Source organism: Mustelus asterias, chromosome 6 (genome assembly GCF_964213995.1).
Source record: "Mustelus asterias chromosome 6, sMusAst1.hap1.1, whole genome shotgun sequence".
Classification (NCBI taxonomy): domain Eukaryota; kingdom Metazoa; phylum Chordata; class Chondrichthyes; order Carcharhiniformes; family Triakidae; genus Mustelus; species Mustelus asterias.
In genome coordinates, this window is record NC_135806.1 from 140,058,953 (window position 1) to 140,084,451 (window position 25,499).

At 48.9% G+C, this 25,499-nt stretch overlaps 2 protein-coding genes across 4 annotated transcripts in view; both read left to right on the forward strand.

Annotated features, from left to right (window-relative positions):
- LOC144495190 (uncharacterized) overlaps positions 1-25,499 on the forward strand; it is a 984,403-nt gene that overhangs the window by 226,652 nt on the left and 732,252 nt on the right. The gene's annotated exons all lie outside the window — the stretch shown is intronic.
- Positions 1-25,499, forward strand: part of LOC144495186 (dual specificity testis-specific protein kinase 2-like) — a 168,309-nt gene that overhangs the window by 138,777 nt on the left and 4,033 nt on the right. For all 3 annotated transcript variants that reach the window (XM_078215210.1, XM_078215211.1, XM_078215212.1), the window contains exons 7-9: positions 959-1,042; positions 15,512-15,598; positions 25,249-25,390. In XM_078215210.1, the coding sequence (XP_078071336.1) occupies positions 959-1,042; positions 15,512-15,598; positions 25,249-25,390 (313 nt within the window). The remainder of the gene's footprint in view (positions 1-958; positions 1,043-15,511; positions 15,599-25,248; positions 25,391-25,499) is intronic.

Sequence of the window (25,499 nt, forward strand, 5' to 3'; positions counted from 1 at the left end):
TGACCCTCTCTGGGTCCTGGAACAGACTGGCTTTCTCTGTACTATGGAACAGATTGTCTGGCCCTTTTCATTTCCAGGAAGAGACCATCGGGCCTCTCCAGTTTCTGGAACAGACTGTCTGGGTGCTCTCCAGTTTCTGGAACAGACTGTCTGGGTGCTGTACGGTTTCTGGAACAGACTGTCTGGGTGCTCTATGGTTTCTGGAACAGACTGTCTGGGTGCTGTCCAGTTTCTTGAACAGACTGTCTGGGTGCTCTATGGTTTCTGGAACAATCTGTCTGGCTCTTCCCCAGTCCTGTAGCAGTGTATCTGTATTTAATTTAGCTCTCAAACCCATTTTATGAACCTATCCATGCCCCAGAGCAAATTGCCTTGACCTCTCTAAATCTGGGTATAATTTGAAGATTGAAAATTCATAGAAACATAGAACATAGAACAGTACAGCACAGAACAGGCCCTTCGGCCCACGATGTTGTGCCGAGCTTTATCTGAAACCAAGATCAAGCTATCCCACTCCCTATCATCCTGGTGTGCTCCATGTGCCTATCCAATAACCGCTTAAATGTTCCTAAAGTGTCTGACTCCACTATCACTGCAGGCAGTCCATTCCACACCCCAACCACTCTCTGCGTAAAGAACCTACCTCTGATATCCTTCCTGTATCTCCCACCCTAATTCAAAGAAAAAAATTAAATTGCTTTTGCTTTATATCCTGTAAGTTAATGGAACATTTCCACTTTAACCAGGAGTAAAAGTGTGACACTGATGGATGACATCAGAGAAGGATGAAGAAAGAGTCCGATAGGGACCGAATAGAAGCTTAATTTCTAATGTCACCCAAAGACAGCTTGTCAGGTTGAAGCTGTGTGTAAAGCAGCAACAAGATTAACGTGATGTAAATAAGCAGACTCCAAGATCTTCCTTTGGTCATTTTGTTTGTAATGTGTCCCTATCTCAGACAGACGTCTTCGCTTATGGCATCATTCTGTGTGAGGTCATCGCCCGGATACCGGCTGATCCAGACTACCTACCCCGCACTGAGGTAACAACTTGCATTCATATAGCACCTTGAACATAGCGAAATGCCCCAAACTGCTGTGCAGCAGCATAATCGGACAAAATTTAACCAAGACACAACAAGAGCTGTTAAAACAGGTGACCAAAATCTTGTTCAATGATGTAGGTTTTAAGCAGCATACATAGAAACTAGAAGCAGGAGTAGGCCATTCGGCCCTTTGAGCCTGCTCCACCACTCATTATGACCGTGGCCGATCATCAAATTCAATATCCCCATCACCTCCCCGCCTTCCTTCCAGATCCCTTGATCCCTTTAGCCCCAAGAGCTATACTCGTTAGAACGTTGGTTCGGCCGCATTTGGAATACTGCGTCCAGTTCTGGTCGCCACACTACCAGAAGGACGTGGAGGCTTTGGAGAGAGTACAGAGGAGGTTTACCAGGATGTTGCCTGGTATGGAGGGGCTTAGTTATGAGGAGAGATTGGGTAAACTGGGGTTGTTCTCCCTGGAAAGACGGAGGATGAGGGGAGACTTAATAAAGGTGTATAAAATTATGAAAGGCATAGATAGGGTGAACGGTGGGAAGCTTTTCCCCGGCATTGGAGGACAGCAGAGATTTTTTAAAAAAGTTTATTTATTAGTGTCGCAAGTAGGCTTACATTAATACTGCAATAAAAATCCCCTGGTTGCCACACTCCGGCGCCTGTTCGGGTACACTGAGGGAGAATTTAGCATGGCTAAAGCACCTAACCAGCACGTCTTTCAGACTGTGGGAGGAAACCGGAGCACCCGAAGGAAACCCACTCAGACACGGGGAGAATGTGCAGACTCCGCACAGACTGAAGCCGGGAATCGAACTCGGGTCCTTGGCGCTGTGAGGCAGCAGTGCTAACCACTGTGCCACCGTGCTGCCCACAGACTTCCAATGTTTGTAGGGTTTGAAGAGATTGCGGTGACTGGGAGATTCATTGCCCATCCATGCCCGCTGCGGCTTTGAGTCTATGTGCTTATATTTGCCTTTCATGTTTCAGCTCATGGCATCTGTATCACCTTTGTTGATCCAGTTCACTATACTGCATCCATGTTCAATGGTACAGCTCACTGTACCTGTATCCACCATAAAGGTGTAGCTCATGGCCAATCTCCATCTCCAACGTTATAGCTCACTGCTCTTATTCAGCTTCACTGATACCCCGCAATGCCTTTACCAATTTTCAACATTTCTTTCACAAAGGTCTCAAAGTGCTAGAAATACAATGAGTGACATGGACATGTAATTGTTGCTTTGTAGCCATTTAAGCAAAGCAGTGATGCTTTGTTTCTCTAAGAGGCTGAACCAGTGATCCTTTTGAATCTCCTCAGAAAATTCAGTCGTCTATCGGAAATTACCTTTGTTTCTCAAATCCACGGTGACAGTCCTTGATTAATCCATGCCTCTCCAAAAGACAATTTATACTGTCCCTCAGAATTTTTCCAATAATTTACCAACTATCAAAGTTAGCTTGAGTGGCCTGTAATTATGTGGTCTGTCTCTCCCTCCCTTTTTAAACAACCATACAACATTCCCAGTCCTCCAGCAACACACCTGTAGCCAGAGCTAATTGGAGAACAATGGCCAGAGTCTGTGCTATTTCCTCCCTCCCCTCTCACAGCAGCCTTGGCTACATGTTGTCTGCAGCACGTAATCAAAGATTCTAAACCCCGTAATAATCCTTGTTGCATGTTTATACCATCCAATATTTCACACACTTCCTCCTTAACTACAGTGTCTATATCATCCCCCTTTTTTGTGAAGATAGATGCCATGTGTTCATTAAGAATCACACCCATGTCTTCTGCCTCCACTCAAAAGTCACCTCTAATAGGCCTCACATTTAGTTAGATTCCTGCTCTTTACATATTTATAGAACATATTTGAGTTTCCCTTGATTTTACTTACCAATTTCTTTTTTATGCCCTCTCTTTGCTTTCCTAATTTATTTTTGTAATTTAATGAAATGCCATTCTGGATAACATCCTCACCTCAGAGTGGGGCTCAAACACAAATCAAATCAAACCAATTCAAGGTTATTATTTTCACATGTATTGTGATACAGTGAAAAGTATTGTTTCTTGTGCGCTATACAGACAAAACATACCGTTCATAGAGTACACAGAGGAGAAGGAAAGGATAAGGTGCAGAATGTAATGTTGCAGTTACCAATAGGGTGAGGAGAAAGATCAGCTTAAAATGCGATAGGACCATTCAAAAGGCTGATGGCAGCAGGGAAGAAGCTGTTCTTGAGTCGGTTGGTACGTGTTTTCAGACTTGTATCTTTTTCCGATGGAAGGAGGTGGAAAAGAGTATGTCCGGGGTGCGTGGGGTCCTTGACTATGCTGGCTGCTTTCCCAAGGCAGCGGGAAGTGTAGATGGAGTCAATAGATGGGAGGCTGGTTTGTGTGATAGACTGGGCTTCGTTCACAAGTTTTTGATTTGATTTGATATATTCTTGTCACATATATTGGGATACAGTGAAAAGTATTGCTTCTTGCGCGCTATACAGACAAAACATACCGTTCATAGAATACATAGGGGAAAAGGAAAGGAGAGGGTGCAGAGTATAGTGTTGCAGTCACAGCTAGGATATAGAGAAAAATCAGCTTCATCTTCTGCAAGAGTGCTAACAATCTGACACTTGGGAAGGGCAGCTGTGGAGCTGTTTATGGGTATGATGCATGGAATTTGCCCAGGTACAGGTGTCTTTCACAGATCTGCTTGTTTGGTATTTCACAAAAAGAATGCAGCACGTGCCAGTGCATTCCAGTTTTTTCCTGGATTAAACTAGAAATGTTGTTTCCACTGTGGTGGGGCTGGGGGTGGAGCTAGTCGAGATGGTAACGTGGAATGTTTGATCTGTGTGAACATGCACTGTATCCCCACGCTGCTCCACTCCCTGCTCACTTTCCCAATTTTTAAAGATATCTTTTCAGGCAAAAGCCTGCCTTGTGATTTGCTTATCCGGACTTGTCCTACACTGCAGGGCCAGCCAGTCCTGGGCGATTGTTGGACAAACCTGATGCCTGTCACTTTGTGTCAGGTTGCCAGCAGAGTCATCGCTGAAACTACTTTCTTTGTGCAATTCTTTTAAAAGTCTTTTCCATCCTAAGAACGCTCAAGAGTGTTTTATGAAAACCAGAGCCTGAAAATAAATTGCACTTATAGAAACATAGAAAAACGACAGCACAAACAGGCCCTTCGGCCCACAAGTTGTGCCGAACACATCCCTACCTTCTAGACCTACCTATAACCCTCCATCCTATTAAGCTCCATGTACTCATCCAGGAGGCTCTTAAAAGACCCTATTGAGTTCGCCTCCACCACCACTGACGGCAGCCGATTCCACTCGCCCACCACCCTCTGTGTGAAAAACTTCCCCCTAACATCTCCCCTGTACCTGCCCCCCAGCACCTTAAACCTGTGTCCTCTCGTAGCAGCCATTTCCACCCTGGGAAAAAGCCTCTGAGAGTCCACCCGATCTATGCCTCTCAATATCTTATACACCTCTATTAGGTCTCCTCTCATCCTACGTCTCTCCAAAGAGAAAAGACCGAGCTCCCTCAGCCTATCGTCATAAGGCATGCCACTCAATCCAGGCAACATCCTTGTAAATCTCCTCTGCACCCTTTCAATCTTTTCCACATCCTTCCTATAGTGAGGCGACCAGAACTGAGCACAGTACTCCAAGTGGGGTCTGACGAGGGTCTTATATAGCTGCATCATTATCCTCGGACTCCTAAACTCAATCCCTCGATTGATAAAGGCCAGCACTCCATACGCCTTCTTAACCACCTTCTCCACCTGCGGGGCCGATTTCAGCATCCTATGGACCCGGACCCCAAGGTCCTTCTGATCCTCTACCGTACTAAGAGTCTTTCCCTTTATATTGTACTCCTTCATCCCATTTGTCCTACCAAAATGGACCACGACGCATTTATCTGGGTTGAAGTCCATCTGCCACTTCTCCGCCCAGTCTTGCATCCTATCTATGTCCCTCTGTAACTTCTGACATCCCTCCAGACTATCCACAACCCCACCAACCTTCTTGTCGTTGGCAAACTTACCAACTCATCCCTCCGCTTCCTCATCCAGGTCATTTATGAAAATGACAAACAGCAAGAGTCCCAGAACAGATCCCTGGGGCACACCACTGGTGACCGACCTCCATTTAGAAAAAGACCCATCTATACCCACTCTCTGCCTCCTTTGGGCAAGCCAGTTCTGGATCCACCGGGCAGCACCCCCATGGATCCCATGCCCTCTCACTTTTTCTAGAAGCATTGCATGGGGGTCCTTATCGAACGCCTTGCTAAAATCCATATAAACCACATCTACCGCCTTCCCTTCGTCAATGTGTTTAGTCACATTTTCGAAGAACTCCACCAGGCTCGAAGGCACGATCTGCCCTTGACAAAGCCATGCTGAGTATTCTTGAGCATACTAAACCTCTCTAAATGCTCATATATCCTGTCCCTCAGGATCTTCTCCATCAGTTTACCAACCACTGAGGTTAGACTCACCGGTCGGTAATTACCTGGGCTATCCCGATTCCCCTCTTGAAAATAGGAACCACATCCGCAATCCTCCAATCCTCCGGCACCTCTCCCGTCTCCATCGACAACGCAAAGATCATCGCCAGAGGCTCTGCAATCTCTTCCCTCGCCTCCCTGGGGTACATCCCATCCGGACCCGGCGACTTATCTATCTTGATGCCATTCAAAGATTCCAGCACAACCTCTTTCTTAAAGTCCACATACTCAATCCTTTCAGTCGACCGCACGCCCGCAGTACATCCACCCAGGTCCTTCTCCTCTGTGAAAACTGAGGCAAAATACTCATTGAGCACCTCTGCCATTTCTACTGGTTCCGTACAGACTTTCCCGCCTTCACCTTTTATAGGCCCTATTCCGTCACGCCTCATCCTTTTACTCTTCACATATTTATATATTTATATACATTTATATATTTGTAGTGCCCTTCACATTATCAGGATGTCCCAAAGTGCTGCCCAGCCAGTGAAGTACTTTTGATATGTGAAAGTGCAGGAACTTTAAAAATACGGCAGTAAATTTGTGCATAGCAAAGTCTCACAAATACCTTTGAGATAAATGAGCAGATCATGAGCATAGTAATGTTCTGTTGACAGACAAATATTCGCCAGGTCTCTGGAATATTCTCTTATTCTTCAAAAGCCATGGGATCTTGTATGCTGACTTCAGAGAGCTTCCTCAGTACTGCAGTGAAATCCCAATCTGGATTATGTGCTCAAATCTCTGGAGGGGGCTTCATAAAATCTTTACAGTGCAGAAGGAGACCATTTCACCCATCAAATCTGAACTGACTCTTTGACAGAGCGTTTTTCCTAGACCCCCTCCGCAGCCTTATCCCCATAATCTTGCACAGTCTTTCTTTTCCGATAGCAGTCCAATTTCCTTTCGAATACTTCGACTGAACCTACCTCCGCCATCCCCTCATGAAATTCATTCCAGACTCCAACCGCCTTCTGGGTGAAGAAATGTTCTCACTCGAAGCCATCCTTCTTAGAATGTATTCTTACAGTGCAGCACAGGGTGGCCAGTTAAAAGTTCTGCACAAATGTCAGTGAGGGTTTGGGTGTTAGCTGCACAAACATGAGGTGGGTGGCCATTGTGCGTACGCAAAGCTTAAAGGTCCGAATTACGGGACATCAACATTCCGGGACCATTCAGCCTCGGACATGGGATAGTAGACTTGAACAAAAGGTGCTGGGAATTGTTGAATGGTTGGTTGCTCTGGCCTGGAAAGCATCTTGTCTGTTGGTAAAGGCAGATGCAAAGTACCTCATGCGTAAATCCCTGTTTTGGTCCATAATTGATTCCTTTTATCACTTTTTAAATATTTATATGCCTATAGAGACTTTAGAAATCCCTTTTATGTTAGCTGCCACTCTCTTTCATTACTTCCTTTTTCTTTCTCTTATTTGTTGTTGCAATTCACCTCTGAACCTTCTATATTCAGCCTGGTTCTCAATGGTGTTTTTTACCTAACATCTGGCATAAGCGTACCTTTTCTTCTTTATCTTAATTTCTATCTCTTTTGTTATCGAGGGAGCTCTGGTTTTATTTGCCTTTCCCTTTTGAGGGAATATATTTTGACTATGCCTGAACAATCTCTTCTTTGAAGGGAGCCAACGTTCAGTTACCATTTTACCCACCAACCTTTGACTCCAGTTTATTTAGAAAAGATCCATTCTTACTCCATTAAAATTGGCTTTCTGCCACTTACTTATTTTTACTCTAGACTGTTCTTTGTCTTTCTCCATAGCCAGCCTAAATCTGATGATACAATGATCACTGTCCCCTAAATGTTCCCCCACTGATGCTTGAATGGACAGCATAGATGGCGTTTTACTCTGCTGCATCTAACTCATGGTGACCTCTGGGGGATTTAATACTGTCATCAGGTGCTTTCGTTTTCCCAGCACTAAGACCCAATGCCTCTTGATAAACAGAAGATGTTTTTTTCCTATCAGCCTCTTTGTCAGTACATTAATTTTGAATGACTAGCCTGTGGTTGGGCTCCAAATGCTGTGAATTATTCAGAATGCTACTGTGTACATTCTTTCTCTGCATTCAGTGGAGTCTTTGTTTAGTTTTTGTGTGTATTCAAAGGTGATTATGACGGCTCAGCTTCCATAGATGGGATATTGTCTGATGACGTGAGAGGGCCACATAAATTATTTACATAACTTCATCAGGAACCACCCATTCGTCTCTGCCAAGCAGTAAAACAGAGACACTGATGGGTGAGTGACAGGTGGATGACATACTGGGTGATGGGGTGGACGAAAGAAAGGCTTGCATTTTTATGGGACCATTTATTACTTTGCATACAAAACTGAGAGATACAGCAGCACTTCTGCGACAAGGAATGATTCCGGCAAACAACAACCAGATGAATGAGCACCCTAATCTTTCTTTTGGTTAACGAAAGTATCTTGCCCAGACTGCCAAACACTCTCCTCAAGTAGCAACTGATGTTGTACCTCCATAAGAATTGACAAGACCTTCAAAGCCCCAGCTATATTGAATATGCAGAAACAAACTGTAATCTTTTCTAACCGAGGTAATTGCAGATGTGGAAAGACATTGATCCTGGGAAATCCTGCCCTCCCACTATTGCAATCAATTGTTTCCTAAATGATTCCAAGCTTTTGCTGCCACAACTCTGTCCCAAAAGTTAAAATTCTAAATTGGGGCAAGGCCAATTTTGATGGTATCAGGCCAGGAACTTTCAAAAGTTAATTGGGGGAGTCTGTGGGAAGGGAAAGGGACGTCTGGTAAGTGGCATGCTTTCAAAAGTGTGTTAACCAGGGTTCAGGGTAAACACATTCCTCTTAGAGTGAAGGGCAAGGCTGGCAGAAGTTGGGAACCCTGGATGACTCGGGACATTGAGGCCCTGATCAAGAAGAAGAAAGAGGCACATGACGTGCATAGGCAGCTGGGATCAAGTGATTCTCTTGAACAGTATAGGGGGTGTAGGAGTAGAGTTAAGAGAGAAATCAGGAGGGCAAAAAGGGGACACGAAATTGTTTTGGCAGATAAGGCAAAGGAGAATCCAAAGAGCTTCTACAAATACATAAAGGGCAAAAGTGTAACAAGGGAGAGAGTAGGGCCTCTTAAGGATCAACAAGGTAATCTATGTGCGGATCCACAAGAGATGGGTGAGATCCTAAATGAATATTTCTCATCAGTATTTACTGTTGAGAAAAGCATGGATGTTAGGGAACTTGGGGAATTAAATATTGATGTCTTGAGGAGTGTACCTATTACAGAGCTGGAAGTGTTAAAGCGCATCAAGGTAGATAAATCTGCAGGACCTGATGATGTATATCCCAGAACGTTGTGGGAGGCTAGGGAGGAAATTGCGGGTCCCCTAGCCGAGATATTTGAATCATTGATAGTCACAGGTGAGGTGTCTGAAGATTGGAGAGTGGCAAATGTTGTGTCTTTGTTTAAAAAGGGTTGCAGGGAAAAGCCTGGGAACTACAGGCCAGTTAGCCTCACATCTGTGGTGGGTAAATTGTTGGAAGGTATTTTGAGAGACAGGATCTACAGGCATTTAGAGACGCAAGGACTGATTAGGGATAGTCAGCATGGCTTTGTGAGTGGAAAATCATGTCTCACAAATTTGATTGTGTTTTTTGAAGGGGTAACCAAGAAGGTAGATGAGGGCAGTGCAGTTGATGTTGTCAACATGGACTTTAGCAAGGCCTTTGACAAGGTACCACATGGTAGATTGTTGCATAAAGTTAAATCTCACGGGATCCAGGGTGAGGTATCTAAATGGATACAAAATTTAGGGTGGTTGTAGAGAGTTGTTTTTCAAACTGGAGGCCTGTGACCAGCGGTGTGCCTCAGGGATCAGTGCTGGGCCCACTGTTATTTGTCATTTATATTAATGATTTGGATGAGAATATAGGGGGCATGGTTAGTAAGTTTGCAGATGACACCAAGATTGGTGGCATGGTGGACAGTGAGGAAGGTTATCTCCAATTGCAGCGGGATCTTGATCAATTGGGCCAGTGGGCTGACGAATGGCAGATGGAGTTTAATTTCGACAAATGCGAGGTAATGCATTTTGGTAGATTGAACCAGGGCAGGACTTACTCAGTTAATGGTAGGGCGTTGGGGAGAGTTACAAAACAAAGAAATCTAGGGGTACATGTTCATAGCTCCTTGAAAATGGAGTCACAGGTGGACAGAGTGGTGAAGAAGGCATTCGGCATGCTTGGTTTCAACGGTCAGAACATTGAATACAGGAGTTGGGACGTCTTGTTGAAGTTGTATAAGACATTGATAAGGCCACACTTGGAATACTGTGTACAGTTCTGGTCACCCTATTATAGAAAGGATATTATTAAACTAGAAAGAGTGCAGAAAAGATTCACTAGGATGCTACCGGGACTTGATGGATTGAGTTATAAGGAGAGGCTGGGACTTTTTCTCTGGAGCGTAGGAGGCTGAGGGGTGACCTTATAGAGGTCTATAAAATAATGAGGGGCATAGACAAGGTAGATAGTCAATATCTTTTCCCAAAGGTAGGGGAGTCTAAAACTAGAGGGCATAGGTTTAAGGTGAGAGGGGAGAGATACAAGAGTGTCCAGAGGGGCAATTTTTTCACACAGAGGGTGGTGAGTGGCTGGAACAAGCTGCCAGAGGTAGTAGTAGAGGCGGGTACAATTTTATCTTTTAAAAAGCATTTAGATAGTTAGATGGGTACGATGGGTATAGAGGGATATGGGCCAAATGCGGGCAATTGGGATTAGTTTAGGTGTTTTTTTTTTTAAAAAGGGCGGCATGGACAAGTTGGGCCGAAGAGCCTGTTTCCATGCTGTAAACCTCTATGACTTTATGACACTATAACTCCATCAAGACGTTTACTGTAAACATCGATCACTCCTTGAGATGAAGAATTTCCTGACATCCACGTTAAACATCCCCTTCTCTAGTTTGAATGTGCACCTTGGCGTTCAACTCTTAAAGGCACAGTCATGCTGATGTTGCCAGACTAACAATCCAGCACACGGGGTCAAATTCCATAGTAACATTTTAAGAATTTTAAATTCAATTTAAAACCAAAATATCAGTATCAATTTAAGTGACGATGAAGCTATTGGATGGATTATGACACTGCAAAAAAACAGCACAGGAATGACAGGGGAAAACACACAGTGGCCCAGAGTTGAAAGATTGGAGGCAACAGGCTAGGGTGGGGAGACCATGGTGGGATCTGCAGAACAGAACGAGGATTTTGGAGTCAGTGCACTAAGAAACATGGCACCACTAGTGGCCCGTGAGCACAGGGCTGATAGAGGAGCAGCAACTTGTGCAGGATAGTTGGTGGGTGGCAGAGTCCTGGGTGAATTGGAGGCTAGAGATGGGAAGGTTAGAATTGGGAGCACTGGGAAAGTCACATCCGGTAATGACAAATGTATGATCGAGGAGTCAGAGGATATTTTGCAGATGGTCTTGATGTGAAATTGAGATATACAGGTAAGAAATGCATCTTGAGGCTCAGAATCACAGAACCTTTACAGTGCAGTAGGAGGCAATTTGGCCTATCATGTACTTGTTTAGTAACTTCATTATTTCTCCTACCTCCACATCCTCTTTTTTTTATCCCTAATCACCTGCGCTCTTTCTTTTACTACGCTTTTATTAAAGTTTAAAGTTTTAAAGTTTATTTACTTATTAGTCACAGGTAGGCTTACATTCACACTGCAATGAAGTTACTGCGAAAATCGCCTAGTCGCTACACTCCGGCGCCTGTTCGGGTTACACTGAGGGAGAATTTAGCATGGCCAATCCACCTAACCAGCGCATCTTTGGACAGTGGGAGGAAACCGGAGCACCCGGAGGAAACCCATGCAGACACGGGGAGAACGTGCAGCCTACAGACAGACAATGACCCAAACCAGGAATCGAACCCGGGTCCCTAGCGCTGTGAGGCAGCAGTGCTAACCACCGTGCCACCGTCCACCCGATTACTCATATTACTCATATGCTTATAGAAGACCTTGGGATTCCCTTTTATATTGGCTGCCCATGCTCTCTCCTGGTTTTTCGTATTCATTTTTTTTCACTCCCCCTCTGGTCCTTCTATATTCAGTCTGATTCCATTATATTTTCTACCCGACATCTGTTGTATGCACACTTCTTCCTTTTCATCTTCACCTCCACCTTTCTCGTCATCCAGGGGGCTCTGGATTTATTTGTCCCACCTTTCCCCTTCAATACAACCATCTTACTTATAATAATTTCCTTCGACTTCTTGTCTCTAGTCCCTTGGATCTCTACATCTGAGAGATTTCCTGCATCTTCCCTCATGAAAACAGACACAAAGTAATCAGAAAATGCTGGAGAAACTCAGCAGTTCTGACAGTATCTGTGGAGTGAGAATAGAGCCACCATTTCGAGTCAGGATGACCCTTCGTCAGAGCTGAAGGCAAAGAAAATCAGACAAGATTTATATTATGAGAGTGGGGGGTGGAGATGGGTTTTAATTGGACAAAGGGAATGTAAATGATGATGATAAAGGCTGAGTAAGTATAAATCTTGTCTTATTTTCTTTGCCTTCAGCTCTGAGGAAGGGTCACCCTGACTCGAAACGTTGGCTCTATTCTCTCTCCACAGATGCTGTCAGACCTGCTGAATTTCTCCAGCATTTTCTGTTTTCGTTTCAGATTCCAGCATCCACGGTATTTTGTATTTATCACAGAGTAATCATCGAGCTTCCCTGCCATTTCTCTATTCCCCATTATGAATCCTCCTGACTCTGCCTCTATTTGACCCACATTTGTCTTAACCCTTGCAGACATAGCAGATGGGTTTTTCCTGCCACGCTCGCCCTAAGGCCAGAAATTCCCACCCAAGGTCAACGTACCTTTGCATAGTCATTCAAATTTTCTGTCCCGCCGCGACAATTCCCGTCGTGGGCAGGACAGGAAAATTCCGCCCATTTCTGTTGGCCAGAGCCGTTTTCGAAATGTAAAGGGTGTTGGTGCGTTTCTTTGGAATTTGATTGTCTGCAGTCACAAGGGACATTATGCCTTTTTAAAGATAATGAGGTCCCTGCTGGTTTTCATGTGTCATGGTTTGTCAGCCATGTCAGGATAAAGTTTTTGTCCATTTTTTTAAAACAAAATGCTGATTTCATAAAGAAACCAAGTTGACATAGAAATATATTTTCCTTCCTGTCTTCTGGATGGGACACTGTTTTACAGGCTCGCTCTATTTCTTTCCAAACTCCCGCTACTATACAGGCTCTCCCTCTTTGATTTATTATTGTCACCTGTTTGGGATACAGTCAAAACTGCATGCTACAAAAAGCATACCATTCATAGATTACATAGGGGAGAAGGAAAGGAGAGGGTGCAGAATATAGTGTCATACCTCGGGTGCAGAGAAAGATCAACTTAATATAAGGTAGGTCTATAGCTTTAAATTGAGGGGTGAGAGATATAGGACAGATGTTATAGGTAGGTTCTTCACTCAGAGAGTAGTAAGGGCGTGGAATGCCCTGCCTGCAGCAGTAGTGGACTCGTCAACATTAAGAGCATTCAAATGGTTATTGGATAAACATATGGATGATATTGGAATAGTGTAGATTAGAGGGGCTTTAGATTGTTCCACTGGTCGGTGCAACATCGAGGGCCGAAGGGCCTGTACTGCGCTGTAATGTTCTATTCAAAAGTCCGATGGCAGCAGGGAAGAAGCTGATCTTGAGTCGGTTGGTACGTGACCTCAGACTTTTGTATCTTTTTCCTGATGGAAGAAGGTGGAAGAGAGAATGTCCGGGGTGCGTGGGGTCCTTAATTATGCTGGCTGCTTTGCCGAGGCAGCGGGAAGTGGAGGCGGAGTCAATGGATGGGAGGCTGGTTTGCGTGATGGACTGGGTGTCGTTCACAAACCCTTTGTAGTTTCTTGCCAAACTCCCTTATAGGCTTTGTCTCTCCCCAAACACCTGCTACTTTATGGACTATCGCTCTCTCCAAACTCCTGCTGCTTCATGGGCTCTTTTTCTCTCCAAACCTGATGCTTTCTGGTGGTTTCTCCCTTTGGAACTCCTGCTGCTTCATGTGCTCTCTCTCCTTCCAAACTCCACATTCCTTCATGGGCTCTCTCCACACTTCTGCTTATGGGCTGTTTCTCTCTCTGAACTCCACACTGCTTTATGGACTCTCTCTCCAAACAACTGCTGCTTTATGGGCTTTCTCTCTTTATATCTGAACTGCATGCTGCTTCTTGGATTAAATCATCCAGAAGGAATTTGTACTTGCCCCTAATCACCACATTATCTGATAGTTTCTTAAATGATTCAAGTTTTTTAAAAACCTCTACCACACTAGCTATACTTATCCAGCCATTGATCGTTGTGCAGCATCAAACCCTCCCTGAACTTAACTTTTGAGATCCTGGCCTATATCTCCATCTATCACAGACTTTTTTAATTATTCTTTCACGGGATATGGGAGTCATTGGCTAGGCCAGCATTTATTGTCCATCCTTAATGGCCCTCAAGATGGTTTTGAGCTTGTCTTCTTGAATCATACCTACACCATCTCCACGTGGTGTCGGTACACCCACAGTGCTGTTCAGGAGGGAGTTCCAGGATTTTGACCCAGCGATATAGTTCAAGTCAGAATAGTGCGTGGTTTGGAGGGGAACTTGCAGATAGTGGTGTTCCCACGCATCTGCTACCCTTGTCCTTCTAGGTAGTTGAGGTCGTGAGAAGGTGCTGTCAAAAAAGCTTTGGTGAATTGATATAGTACATCTTGTAGATGGCACACACTGCTGCCACTGTGTAAAAGGTGTTCACAACTTACTGGTCTTTCCAGCAGAGTAGGTAGAGCAGTTCCCACCACCTTCATACAAACATTGTGTAACACTGCGCCACCTGGTGACTTCAGTAAATGCTGCAGAAATAGTACAGTAAGAAGTTTAACAACACCAGGTTAAAGTCCAACAGGTTTATTTGGTAGCAAAAGCCACACAAGCTTTTGGAGCTCCAAGCACCTTCTTCAGGTCTTCACTCACCTGAAGAAGGGGCTTGGAGCTCCAAAAGCTTGTGTGGCTTTTGCTACCAAATAAACCTGTTGGACTTTAACCTGGTGTTGTTAAACTTCTTACTGTGTTTACCCCAGTCCAACGCCGGCATCTCCACAGCAGAAATAGTAATCAGAATTGCATCCAGGCTCCAAAGAGCAGTAGTGGCTTCTCGGCCTTTTGACTAAGATCGAGTGTAGTATCGACATGCTGCGCTTGGTTGAAGTCATTAGGTTACATTTTAGCTTCATCTGAAGCAATTTTCAAAAGCGGCATCTTGGCCTTTTGGCTAAGCTGCAAATGAGATCAAGCCTTGGAGGAGGAGCTATGCCTACTCCAGTCAGCTTGTATCATGTAGATCAAGCCCAAGACAGGAAGTGTCTTGTCTTGTCAGCTTAGATCGGGAATGTCTCAACTTGTTGAGACTCTGAATTGGACTTGATTTGATTGAATTGGAATAAAAACAAAAAAGAAAGAGCAGTAGTAGCAGGTACCTCAAAGAATTTCTAACCACAAGTCTTACTTGTGGAGCTGGACAGTTGCAATCATCTTCTGGTCATCCACAGGGACAAAATGAAAGAAATAGTCAGGGACTAGCTGACACATGGGTCAGCACATGTTTGGATTCAGATTCAAATCTAGCCTGTACTGATGGTATGGAAGCCCCCCCCTCTGCCCGCTGGCAGTACGTGGATTGAGGTTGGACACTCAGTTCAGTTTTCAATGAACATTGGCAAAATTTCACATTCCTTTCTCCTAATCTCTCTCGCTGTAACAATCTGCCAGCAGGAGACGCCCTATAACCCAGAGTTCCTTTTCCACACTTTCAATACATGTCATTAAATGTTCTAAAGTCTCCATTTTCTTTCAGGACTTTGGCCTAGATGTAAATAATTTTGAGACGATGGTGGGAGATTGTCCCCCTGTATTCCTGAAGCTGGCCATCCACTGCTGTGTTGTGAGTATCAAGTGAAATTTGCACAATCAGGTTGGGACAGCGGGTTATGCATTGCCCTGTATTTGAAAACTGCCTGCTGTCTTCAATCATCCAAAAATCTGTTCTACATCAAATAATGTTGGGATATGCTGAGACTCATGATCAACAAGATTCATAACTGATTGCAGTTCCCTAGAACACTTCCTTAAATGGTCAGAGCTGCCCAAGCAAGCCTGATATTGCATTTGGAAATGCATTAGGCAGTGCTCTGAACTTTAGGTCAAGGTGCCACGATGGGATAATATAAAGCAATACTCTGTGTTTGATGGCGACAATGAAGAAGGAGCTTTACTCTGTATCTAACCCCGTGCTGTACCTGTCCTGGGAATGTTTGATGGGGGACAGTGTAGAGGGAGCTTTACTCTGTATCTAACCCCGTGCTGTACCTGTCCTGGGAGTGTTTGATGGGGACAGTGTAGAAGGAGCTTTACTCTGTATCTAACCCCGTGCTGTACCTGTCCTGGGAATGTTTGATGGGGGACAGTGTAGAGGGAGCTTTACTCTGTATCTAACCCCGTGCTGTACCTGTCCTGGGAGTGTTTGATGGGGACAGTGTAGAAGGAGCTTTACTCTGTATCTAACCCCGTGCTGTACCTGTCCTGGGAGTGTTTGATGGGGACAGTGTAGAAGGAGCTTTACTCTGTATCTAACCCCGTGCTGTACCTGTCCTGCGAGTGTTTGATGGGGGACAGTGTAGAGGGAGCTTTACTCTGTATCTAACCCCGTGCTGTACCTGTCCTGGGAGTGTTTGATGGGGACAGTGTAGAGGGAGCTTTACTCTGTATCTAACCCTGTGCTGTACCTGTCCTGCGAGTGTTTGATGGGGGACAGTGCAGAGGGAGCTTTACTCTGTATCTAACCCCGTGCTGTACCTGTCCTGGGAGTGTTTGATGGGGACAGTGTAGAAGGAGCTTTACTCTGTATCTAACCCCGTGCTGTACCTGTCCTGCGAGTGTTTGATGGGGGACAGTGTAGAGGGAGCTTTACTCTGTATCTAACCCCGTGCTGTACCTGTCCTGGGAGTGTTTGATGGGGACAGTGTAGAGGGAGCTTTACTCTGTATCTAACCCTGTGCTGTAGCTGTCCTGCGAGTCTTTGATGGGGGACAGTGCAGAGGGAGCTTTACTCTGTATCTAACCCCGTGCTGTACCTGTCCTGGGAGTGTTTGATGGGGACAGTGTAGAGGGAGCTTTACTCTGTATCTAACCCCGTGCTGTACCTGTCCTGGGAGAGTTTGATGGGGGACAATGTAGAGGGAGCTTTACTCTGTATCTAACCCTGTGCTGTACCTGTCCTGGGAGTGTTTGATGGGGACAGTGTAGAGGGAGCTTTACTCTGTATCTAACCCCGTGCTGTACCTGTCCTGGGAGTGTTTGATGGGGACAGTGTAGAGGGAGCTTTACTCTGTATCTAACCCCGTGCTGTACCTGTCCTGGAAGAGTTTGATGGGGGACAATGTAGAGGGAGCTTTACTCTGTATCTAACCCTGTGCTGTACCTGTCCTGGGAGTGTTTGATGGGGACAGTGTAGAGGGAGCTTTACTCTGTATCGAACCCCGTGCTGTACCTGTCCTGGGAGTGTTTGATGGGGACAGTGTAGAGGGAGCTTTACTCTGTATCGAACCCCGTGCCGTACCTCTTTGATTAATGCGAGTGAGATCACTGGTGTGGTGATGTTGCTGGCGTCAATTGAGCGAGTTCCTTTGGCATGATGAGTGATGTTGTCTGTGCCGTGTAAGTGAGCTGTGAGCTGCATAAACAGATTTAACCGAGCGGAGTGTGGGAGGGGGGGGGGGTTCTCCTCCCCCATGGACAGCCCTAACTTCAAAGGAAGATCAATGCAAACCTACATCTTTCCGGGGCTTTTTTGCAGACCCTCCAGCGGCAGCTGACTGGGCAAACTGTAGATAAAAGCAAAGTATGAAGACAGGAACATCTCACAGTCCCCACACACTGATACCCCCACCCACCCACACACTGATACCCCCACCCACACACTGATACCCCCACCCACCCACACACTGATACCCACACCCACACACTGATACCCCCACCCACCCACACACTGATACCCCCACCCACACACTGATACCCCCACCCACCCCCACACTGATACCCGCACACTGATACCCCCACCCACACACTGATACACCCACCCACCCGCACACTGATACCCCCACCCACCCGCACACTGATACGCCCACCCACCCGCACACTGATACCCCCACCCACCCGCACACTGATACCCGCACACTGATACCCCCACCCACCCACCCACTGATACCCCCACCCACCCACTGATACCCCCACCCACCCACCCACCCACCCACCCAGCCACCCACACACTGATACCCCCACCCACCCACACACTGATACCCCCACCCACCCACCCACACACTGATACCCCCACCCACCCACCCACCCACACACTGATACCCCCACCCACACACACACTGATACCCCCACCCACACACACACTGATACCCCCACCCACACACACACTGATACCTCCACCCACACACACACTGATACCTCCACCCACACACACACTGATACCTCCACCCACACACACACTGATACCCCCACCCACACACACACTGATACCCCCTCCCACCCACCCACTGATACCCCCACCCACCCACCCACCCAGCCACCCACACACTGATACCCCCACCCACCCACACACTGATACCCCCACCCACCCACCCACACACTGATACCCCCACCCACCCACCCACACACTGATACCCCCACCCACACACACACTGATACCCCCACCCACACACACACTGATACCTCCACCCACACACACACTGATACCTCCACCCACACACACACTGATACCTCCACCCACACACACACTGATACCCCCACCCACACACACACTGATACCCCCTCCCACCCACACACTGATACCCCCACCCACCCACACACTGATACCCCCACCCACCCACACAATGATACCCACACCCACACACTGATACCCCCACCCACCCACCCGCGCACTGATACCCCCACCCACCCGCGCACTGATACCCCCACCCACCCGCGCACTGATACCCCCACCCACCCGCACACTGATACCCCCACCCACCCACCCACACACTGAAACCCCCACCCACCCACCCACACACTGAAACCCCCACCCACCCACCCACCCACCCACACACTGATACCCCCACCCACCCACCCACACACTGATACCCTCACCCACCCACCCACACACTGATACCCCCACCCACCCACCCACACACTGATACCCCCACCCACCCACCCACACACTGATACCCCCACCCACCCACCCACACACTGATACCCCCACCCACCCACCCACACACTGATACCCCCACCCACCCACCCACACACTGATACCCCCACCCACCCACACACTGATACCCCCACCCACCCACACAATGATACCCACACCCACACACTGATACCCCCACCCACCCACCCGCGCACTGATACCCCCACCCACCCGCGCACTGATACCCCCACCCACCCGCGCACTGATACCCCCACCCACCCGCACACTGATACCCCCACCCACCCACCCACACACTGAAACCCCCACCCACCCACCCACACACTGAAACCCCCACCCACCCACCCACCCACACACTGATACCCCCACCCACCCACCCACACACTGATACCCTCACCCACCCACCCACACACTGATACCCCCACCCACCCACCCACACACTGATACCCCCACCCACCCACCCACACACTGATACCCCCACCCACCCACCCACACACTGATACCCCCACCCACCCACCCACACACTGATACCCCCACCCACCCACCCACACACTGATACCCCCACCCACACACTGATACCCCCACCCACACACTGATACCCCCACCCACCCACACACTGATTCCCCCACCCACCCACACACTGATTCCCCCACCCACCCACTGAGTCCCACCCACACCCACCCACCCACACACTGATACCCCCACCCACCCACACACTGATACCCGCACCCACCCACACACTGATACCCGCACCCACCCACACACTGATACCCCCACCCACCCACACACTGATACCCCCACCCACCCACACACTGATAACCCGCACCCACCCACACACTGATAACCCCCACCCACCCACACACTGATAACCCCCACCCACCCACCCACACACTGATAACCCCACCCACCCACACACTGATAACCCCACCCACCCACACACTGATACCCCCACCCACCCACACACTGATACCCCCACCCACCCACACACTGATACCCCCACCCACCCACACACACACTGATACCCACACCCACCCACCCATACACTGATACCCCCACCCACCCACCCACACACTGATACCCACACCCACCCACCCACACACTGATACCCCCACCCACCCACCCACACACTGATACCCCCACCCACCCACCCACCCACACACTGATACCCCCACCCACCCACCCACCCACACACTGATACCCCCACCCACCCACACACTGATACCCCCACCCACCCACACACTGATACCCCCACCCACCCACCCACCCACACACTGATACCCCCACCCATCCACCCACACACTGATACCCCCACCCACCCACCCACACACTGATACCCCCACCCACCCACCCACACACTGATACCCCCACCCACCCACCCACATACTGATACCCCCACCCACACACACACTGATACCCCCACCCACACACACACTGATACCCCCACCCACCCACACACTGATACCCCCACCCACCCACACACTGATACCCCCACCCACACACTGATACCCCCACCCACACACTGATACCCCCACCCACACACTGATACCCCCACCCACCCACTGATACCCCCACCCACCCACCCGCACACTGATACCCCCACCCACCCACCCGCACACTGATACCCCCACCCACCCACACACTGATGCCCCCACCCACCCACACACTGATGCCCCCACCCACCCACACACTGATGCCCCCACCCACCCACACACTGATGCCACCACCCACCCACACACTGATGCCCCCACCCACCCACACACTGATGCCCCCACCCACTGATACCCCCATCCACTGATACCCCCATCCACTGATACCCCCACCCACCCACTGATATCCCCACCGGAACCGGAGGAGATTGGTGAAGCATTGAACCAATATTTCTCTTCGGTGTTCACGCAAGGGGACATGAATATAGCTGAGGAGGACACTGGGTTGCAAGGGAGTAGAATAGACAGTATTACAGTTGATAAGGAGGATGTGCAGGATATTCTGGAGGGTCTGAAAATAGATAAATCCCCTGGTCCGGATGGGATTTATCCAAGGATTCTCTGGGAGGCAAGAGAAGTGATTGCAGAGCCTCTGGCTCTGATCTTCAGGTCGTCGTTGGCCTCTGGTATAGTACCAGAAGATTGGAGGTTAGCGAATGTTGTCCCATTGTTTAAGAAGGGGAACAGAGACTTCCCCGGGAATTATAGACCGGTGAGTCTCACTTCTGTTGTCGGCAAGATGTTGGAAAAAATTATAAGGGATAGGATTTATAGTTATTTGGAGAGTAATGAATTGATAGGTGATAGTCAGCATGGTTTTGTGGCAGGTAGGTCGTGCCTTACTAACCTTATTGAGTTTTTTGAGAAAGTGACCAAGGAGGTGGATGGGGGCAAGGCAGTGGACGTGGTATATATGGATTTTAGTAAGGCGTTTGATAAGGTTCACCATGGTAGGCTTCTGCAGAAAATGCAGATGTATGGGATTGGGGGTGATCTAGGAAATTGGATCAGGAATTGGCTAGCGGATAGGAAACAGAGGGTGGTGGTTGATAGTAAATATTCATCATGGAGTGCGGTTACAAGTGGTGTACCTCAGGGATCTGTTTTGGGGCCACTGCTGTTTGTAATATTTATTAATGATCTGGATGAGGGTATAGTTGGGTGGATTAGCAAATTTGCTGATGACACCAAAGTCGGTGGTGTGGTAGACAGTGAGGAAGGGTGTCGTAGTTTGCAGGAAGACTTAGACAGGTTGCAAAGTTGGGCCGAGAGGTGGCGGATGGAGTTTAATGCGGAGAAGTGTGAGGTAATTCACTTTGGTAGGAATAACAGATGTGTTGAGTATAGGGCTAACGGGAGGACTTTGAATAGTGTGGAGGAGCAGAGGGATCTAGGTGTATGTGTGCAAAGATCCCTGAAAGTTGGGAATCAAGTAGATAAGGTTGTTAAGAAGGCATATGGTGTCTTGGCGTTTATTGGTAGGGGGATTGAATTTAGGAGTCGTAGCGTTATGTTGCAACTGTACACAACTCTGGTGCGGCCGCACTTGGAGTACTGTGTGCAGTTCTGGTCCCCACATTACAGGAAGGATGTGGAGGCTTTGGAGAGGGTGCAGAGGAGGTTTACCAGGATGTTGCCTGGTATGGAGGGGAGATCCTATGAGGAGAGGCTGAGGGATTTGGGATTGTTTTCGCTGGAAAGGCGGCGGCTAAGAGGGGATCTTATTGAAACATATAAGATGATTAGAGGTTTAGATAGGGTGGATAGTGATAGCCTTTTTCCTCTGATGGAGAAATCCAGCACGAGGGGGCATGGCTTTAAATTGAGGGGGGGTAGTTATAGAACCGATGTCAGGGGTAGGTTCTTTACCCAGAGGGTGGTGAGGGATTGGAATGCCCTGCCAGCATCAGTAGTAAATGCGCCTAGTTTGGGGGCGTTTAAGAGATCCGTAGATAGGTTCATGGACGAAAAGAAATTGGTTTAGGTTGGAGGGTCACAGATTTTTTTTAACTGGTCGGTGCAACATCGTGGGCCGAAGGGCCTGTTCTGCGCTGTAATGTTCTATGTTCTACCCACCCACACACTGATATCCCCACCCACCCACACACTGATACCCCCACCCACCCACCCACACACTGATACCCCCACCCACACACTGATATACCCACCCACCCACCCACACACTGATATACCCACCCACACACTGATACCCCCACCCACCCACACACTGATACCCCCACCCACCCACACACTGATACCCACACCCACCCACCCACTGATACCCCCACCCACCCACCCACCCACTGATACCCACACCCACCCACCCACTGATACCCCCACCCACCCACCCACCCACTGATACCCCCACCCACCCACCCACCCACTGATACCCACACCCACCCACCCACCCACTGATACCCACACCCACCCACCCACCCACTGATACCCACACCCACCCACCCACTGATACCCCCACCCACCCACCCACTGATACCCCCACCCACCCACCCACTGATACCCCCACCCACCCACCCACTGATACCCCCACCCACCCCCACACTGATACCCCCACCCACCCACACACTGATACCCCCACCCACCCACACACTGATACCCCCACCCACCCACACACTGATACCCCCATCCACCCACACACTGATACCCCCATCCACCCACACACTGATACCCCCATCCACCCACACACTGATACCCCCATCCACCCACACACTGATACCCCCATCCACCCACACACTGATACCCCCACACACACACTGATACCCCCACACACACACTGATACCCCCCACCCACACACTGATACCACCCACCCACACACTGATACCCCCACACACACACTGATACCCCCACACACACACAGATACCCCCACACACACACACTGATACCCCCACACACACACTGATACCCACACACACACTGATACCCCCACCCACACACTGATACCCCCACCCACCCACACACTGATACCCCCACCCACCCACTGATACCCCCACCCACCCACACACTGATACCCCCACCCACCCACACTCACACTGATACCCCCACACACACACTGATACCCCCACACACACACTGATACCCCCACACACACACTGATACCCCCACACACACACTGATACCCCCACACACACACTGATACCCCCACACACACACTGATACCCCCACACACACACTGATACCCCCACACACACACTGATACCCCCACACACACACTGATACCCCCACACACACACTGATACCCTCACCCACCCGCACACTGATACCCCCACCCACCCGCACACTGATACCCCCACACACACACTGATTACCCCCACCCACCCGCACACTGATTACCCCCACCCACCCGCACACTGATACCCCCACCCACCCGCACACTGATACCCCCACCCACCCGCACACTGATACCCCCACCCACCCGCACACTGATACCCCCACCCACCCACACACTGATACCCCCATCCACCCACACACTGATACCCCCATCCACCCACACACTGATACCCCCATCCACCCACACACTGATACCCCCACCCACACACACACTGATACCCCCACCCACACACACACTGATACCCCCACCCACACACACACTGATACCCCCACCCACCCACACACAGATACCCTCCACCCACACACTGATACCCCCCCACCCACACACTGATACCCCCCCACCCACACACTGATACCCCCACCCACACACACACTGATACCCCCACCCACACACACACTGATACCCCCACCCACACACACACTGATACCCCCACCCACACACACACTGATACCCCCACCCACACACACACTGATACCCCCACCCACACACTGATACCCCCACCCACACACTGATACCCCCACCCACACACTGATACCCCCACCCACACACTGATACCCCCACCCACCCACACACACACTGATACCCCCACCCGCACACTGATTACCCCCACCCACCCGCACACTGATCACCCCATCCACCCGCACACTGATCAGCCCATCCACCCGCACACTGATCAGCCCATCCACCCGCACACTGATCACCCCATCCACCCGCACACTGATCACCCCATCCACCCGCACACTGATCACCCCATCCACCCGCACACTGATCACCCCATCCACCCGCACACTGATCACCCCATCCACCCGCACACTGATCACCCCATCCACCCGCACACTGATCACCCCATCCACCCGCACACTGATCACCCCATCCACCCGCACACTGATCACCCCATCCACCCGCACACTGATCACCCCACCCACCCGCACACTGATCACCCCACCCACCCGCACACTGATCACCCCACCCACCCGCACACTGATCAGCCCACCCACCCGCACACTGATCAGCCCACCCACCCGCACACTGATCACCCCACCCACCCGCACACTGATCACCCCATCCACCCGCACACTGATCACCCCATCCACCCGCACACTGATCACCCCATCCACCCGCACACTGATCACCCCATCCACCCGCACACTGATCACCCCATCCACCCGCACACTGATCACCCCATCCACCCGCACACTGATCACCCCATCCACCCTCACACTGATCACACCACCCACTCGCACAGTGATGTCCTCTCTCTCTGGTGGTTATATTTTAAGTATTTGTGCTAAGTTTCAGCCAGATGAAATTGGGATGTACTCAGTGTGTGTACTCCTGCTACATCTACTGTCTGATAGTGAGATTGTTGTGCTGTTACACTGATATGGACAGTTAGAGCTCTGTAAAACACATTTATTGCAGTGCAGCTTGTGGAGTTGGGCACTCGAACTAACTCTTTAACTGCTGCCTGGTTCTCTGACCTGTTGGCCATTTCTGTTTTGTGTGTTAAAGATGGATTCCACCCAGCGCCCGTCCTTTGCAGAAATTGTCCAGAAGCTGGAGGCTATGGTGAAACTGTATAAGAACACAGGTTCATGGCTGCAGAATGCAAGAGAACAGCACATCACCGTGGAAGTATCAACCATACACAATGGTAAATTTAAGCTTTGACTGACATACTCGATGGGCCAAAATGTATTTTTCTGTACTGTAGACCTCTGACAGTTAGGGATGGACAGAGGAAGAGAAGAATGGATGACGGG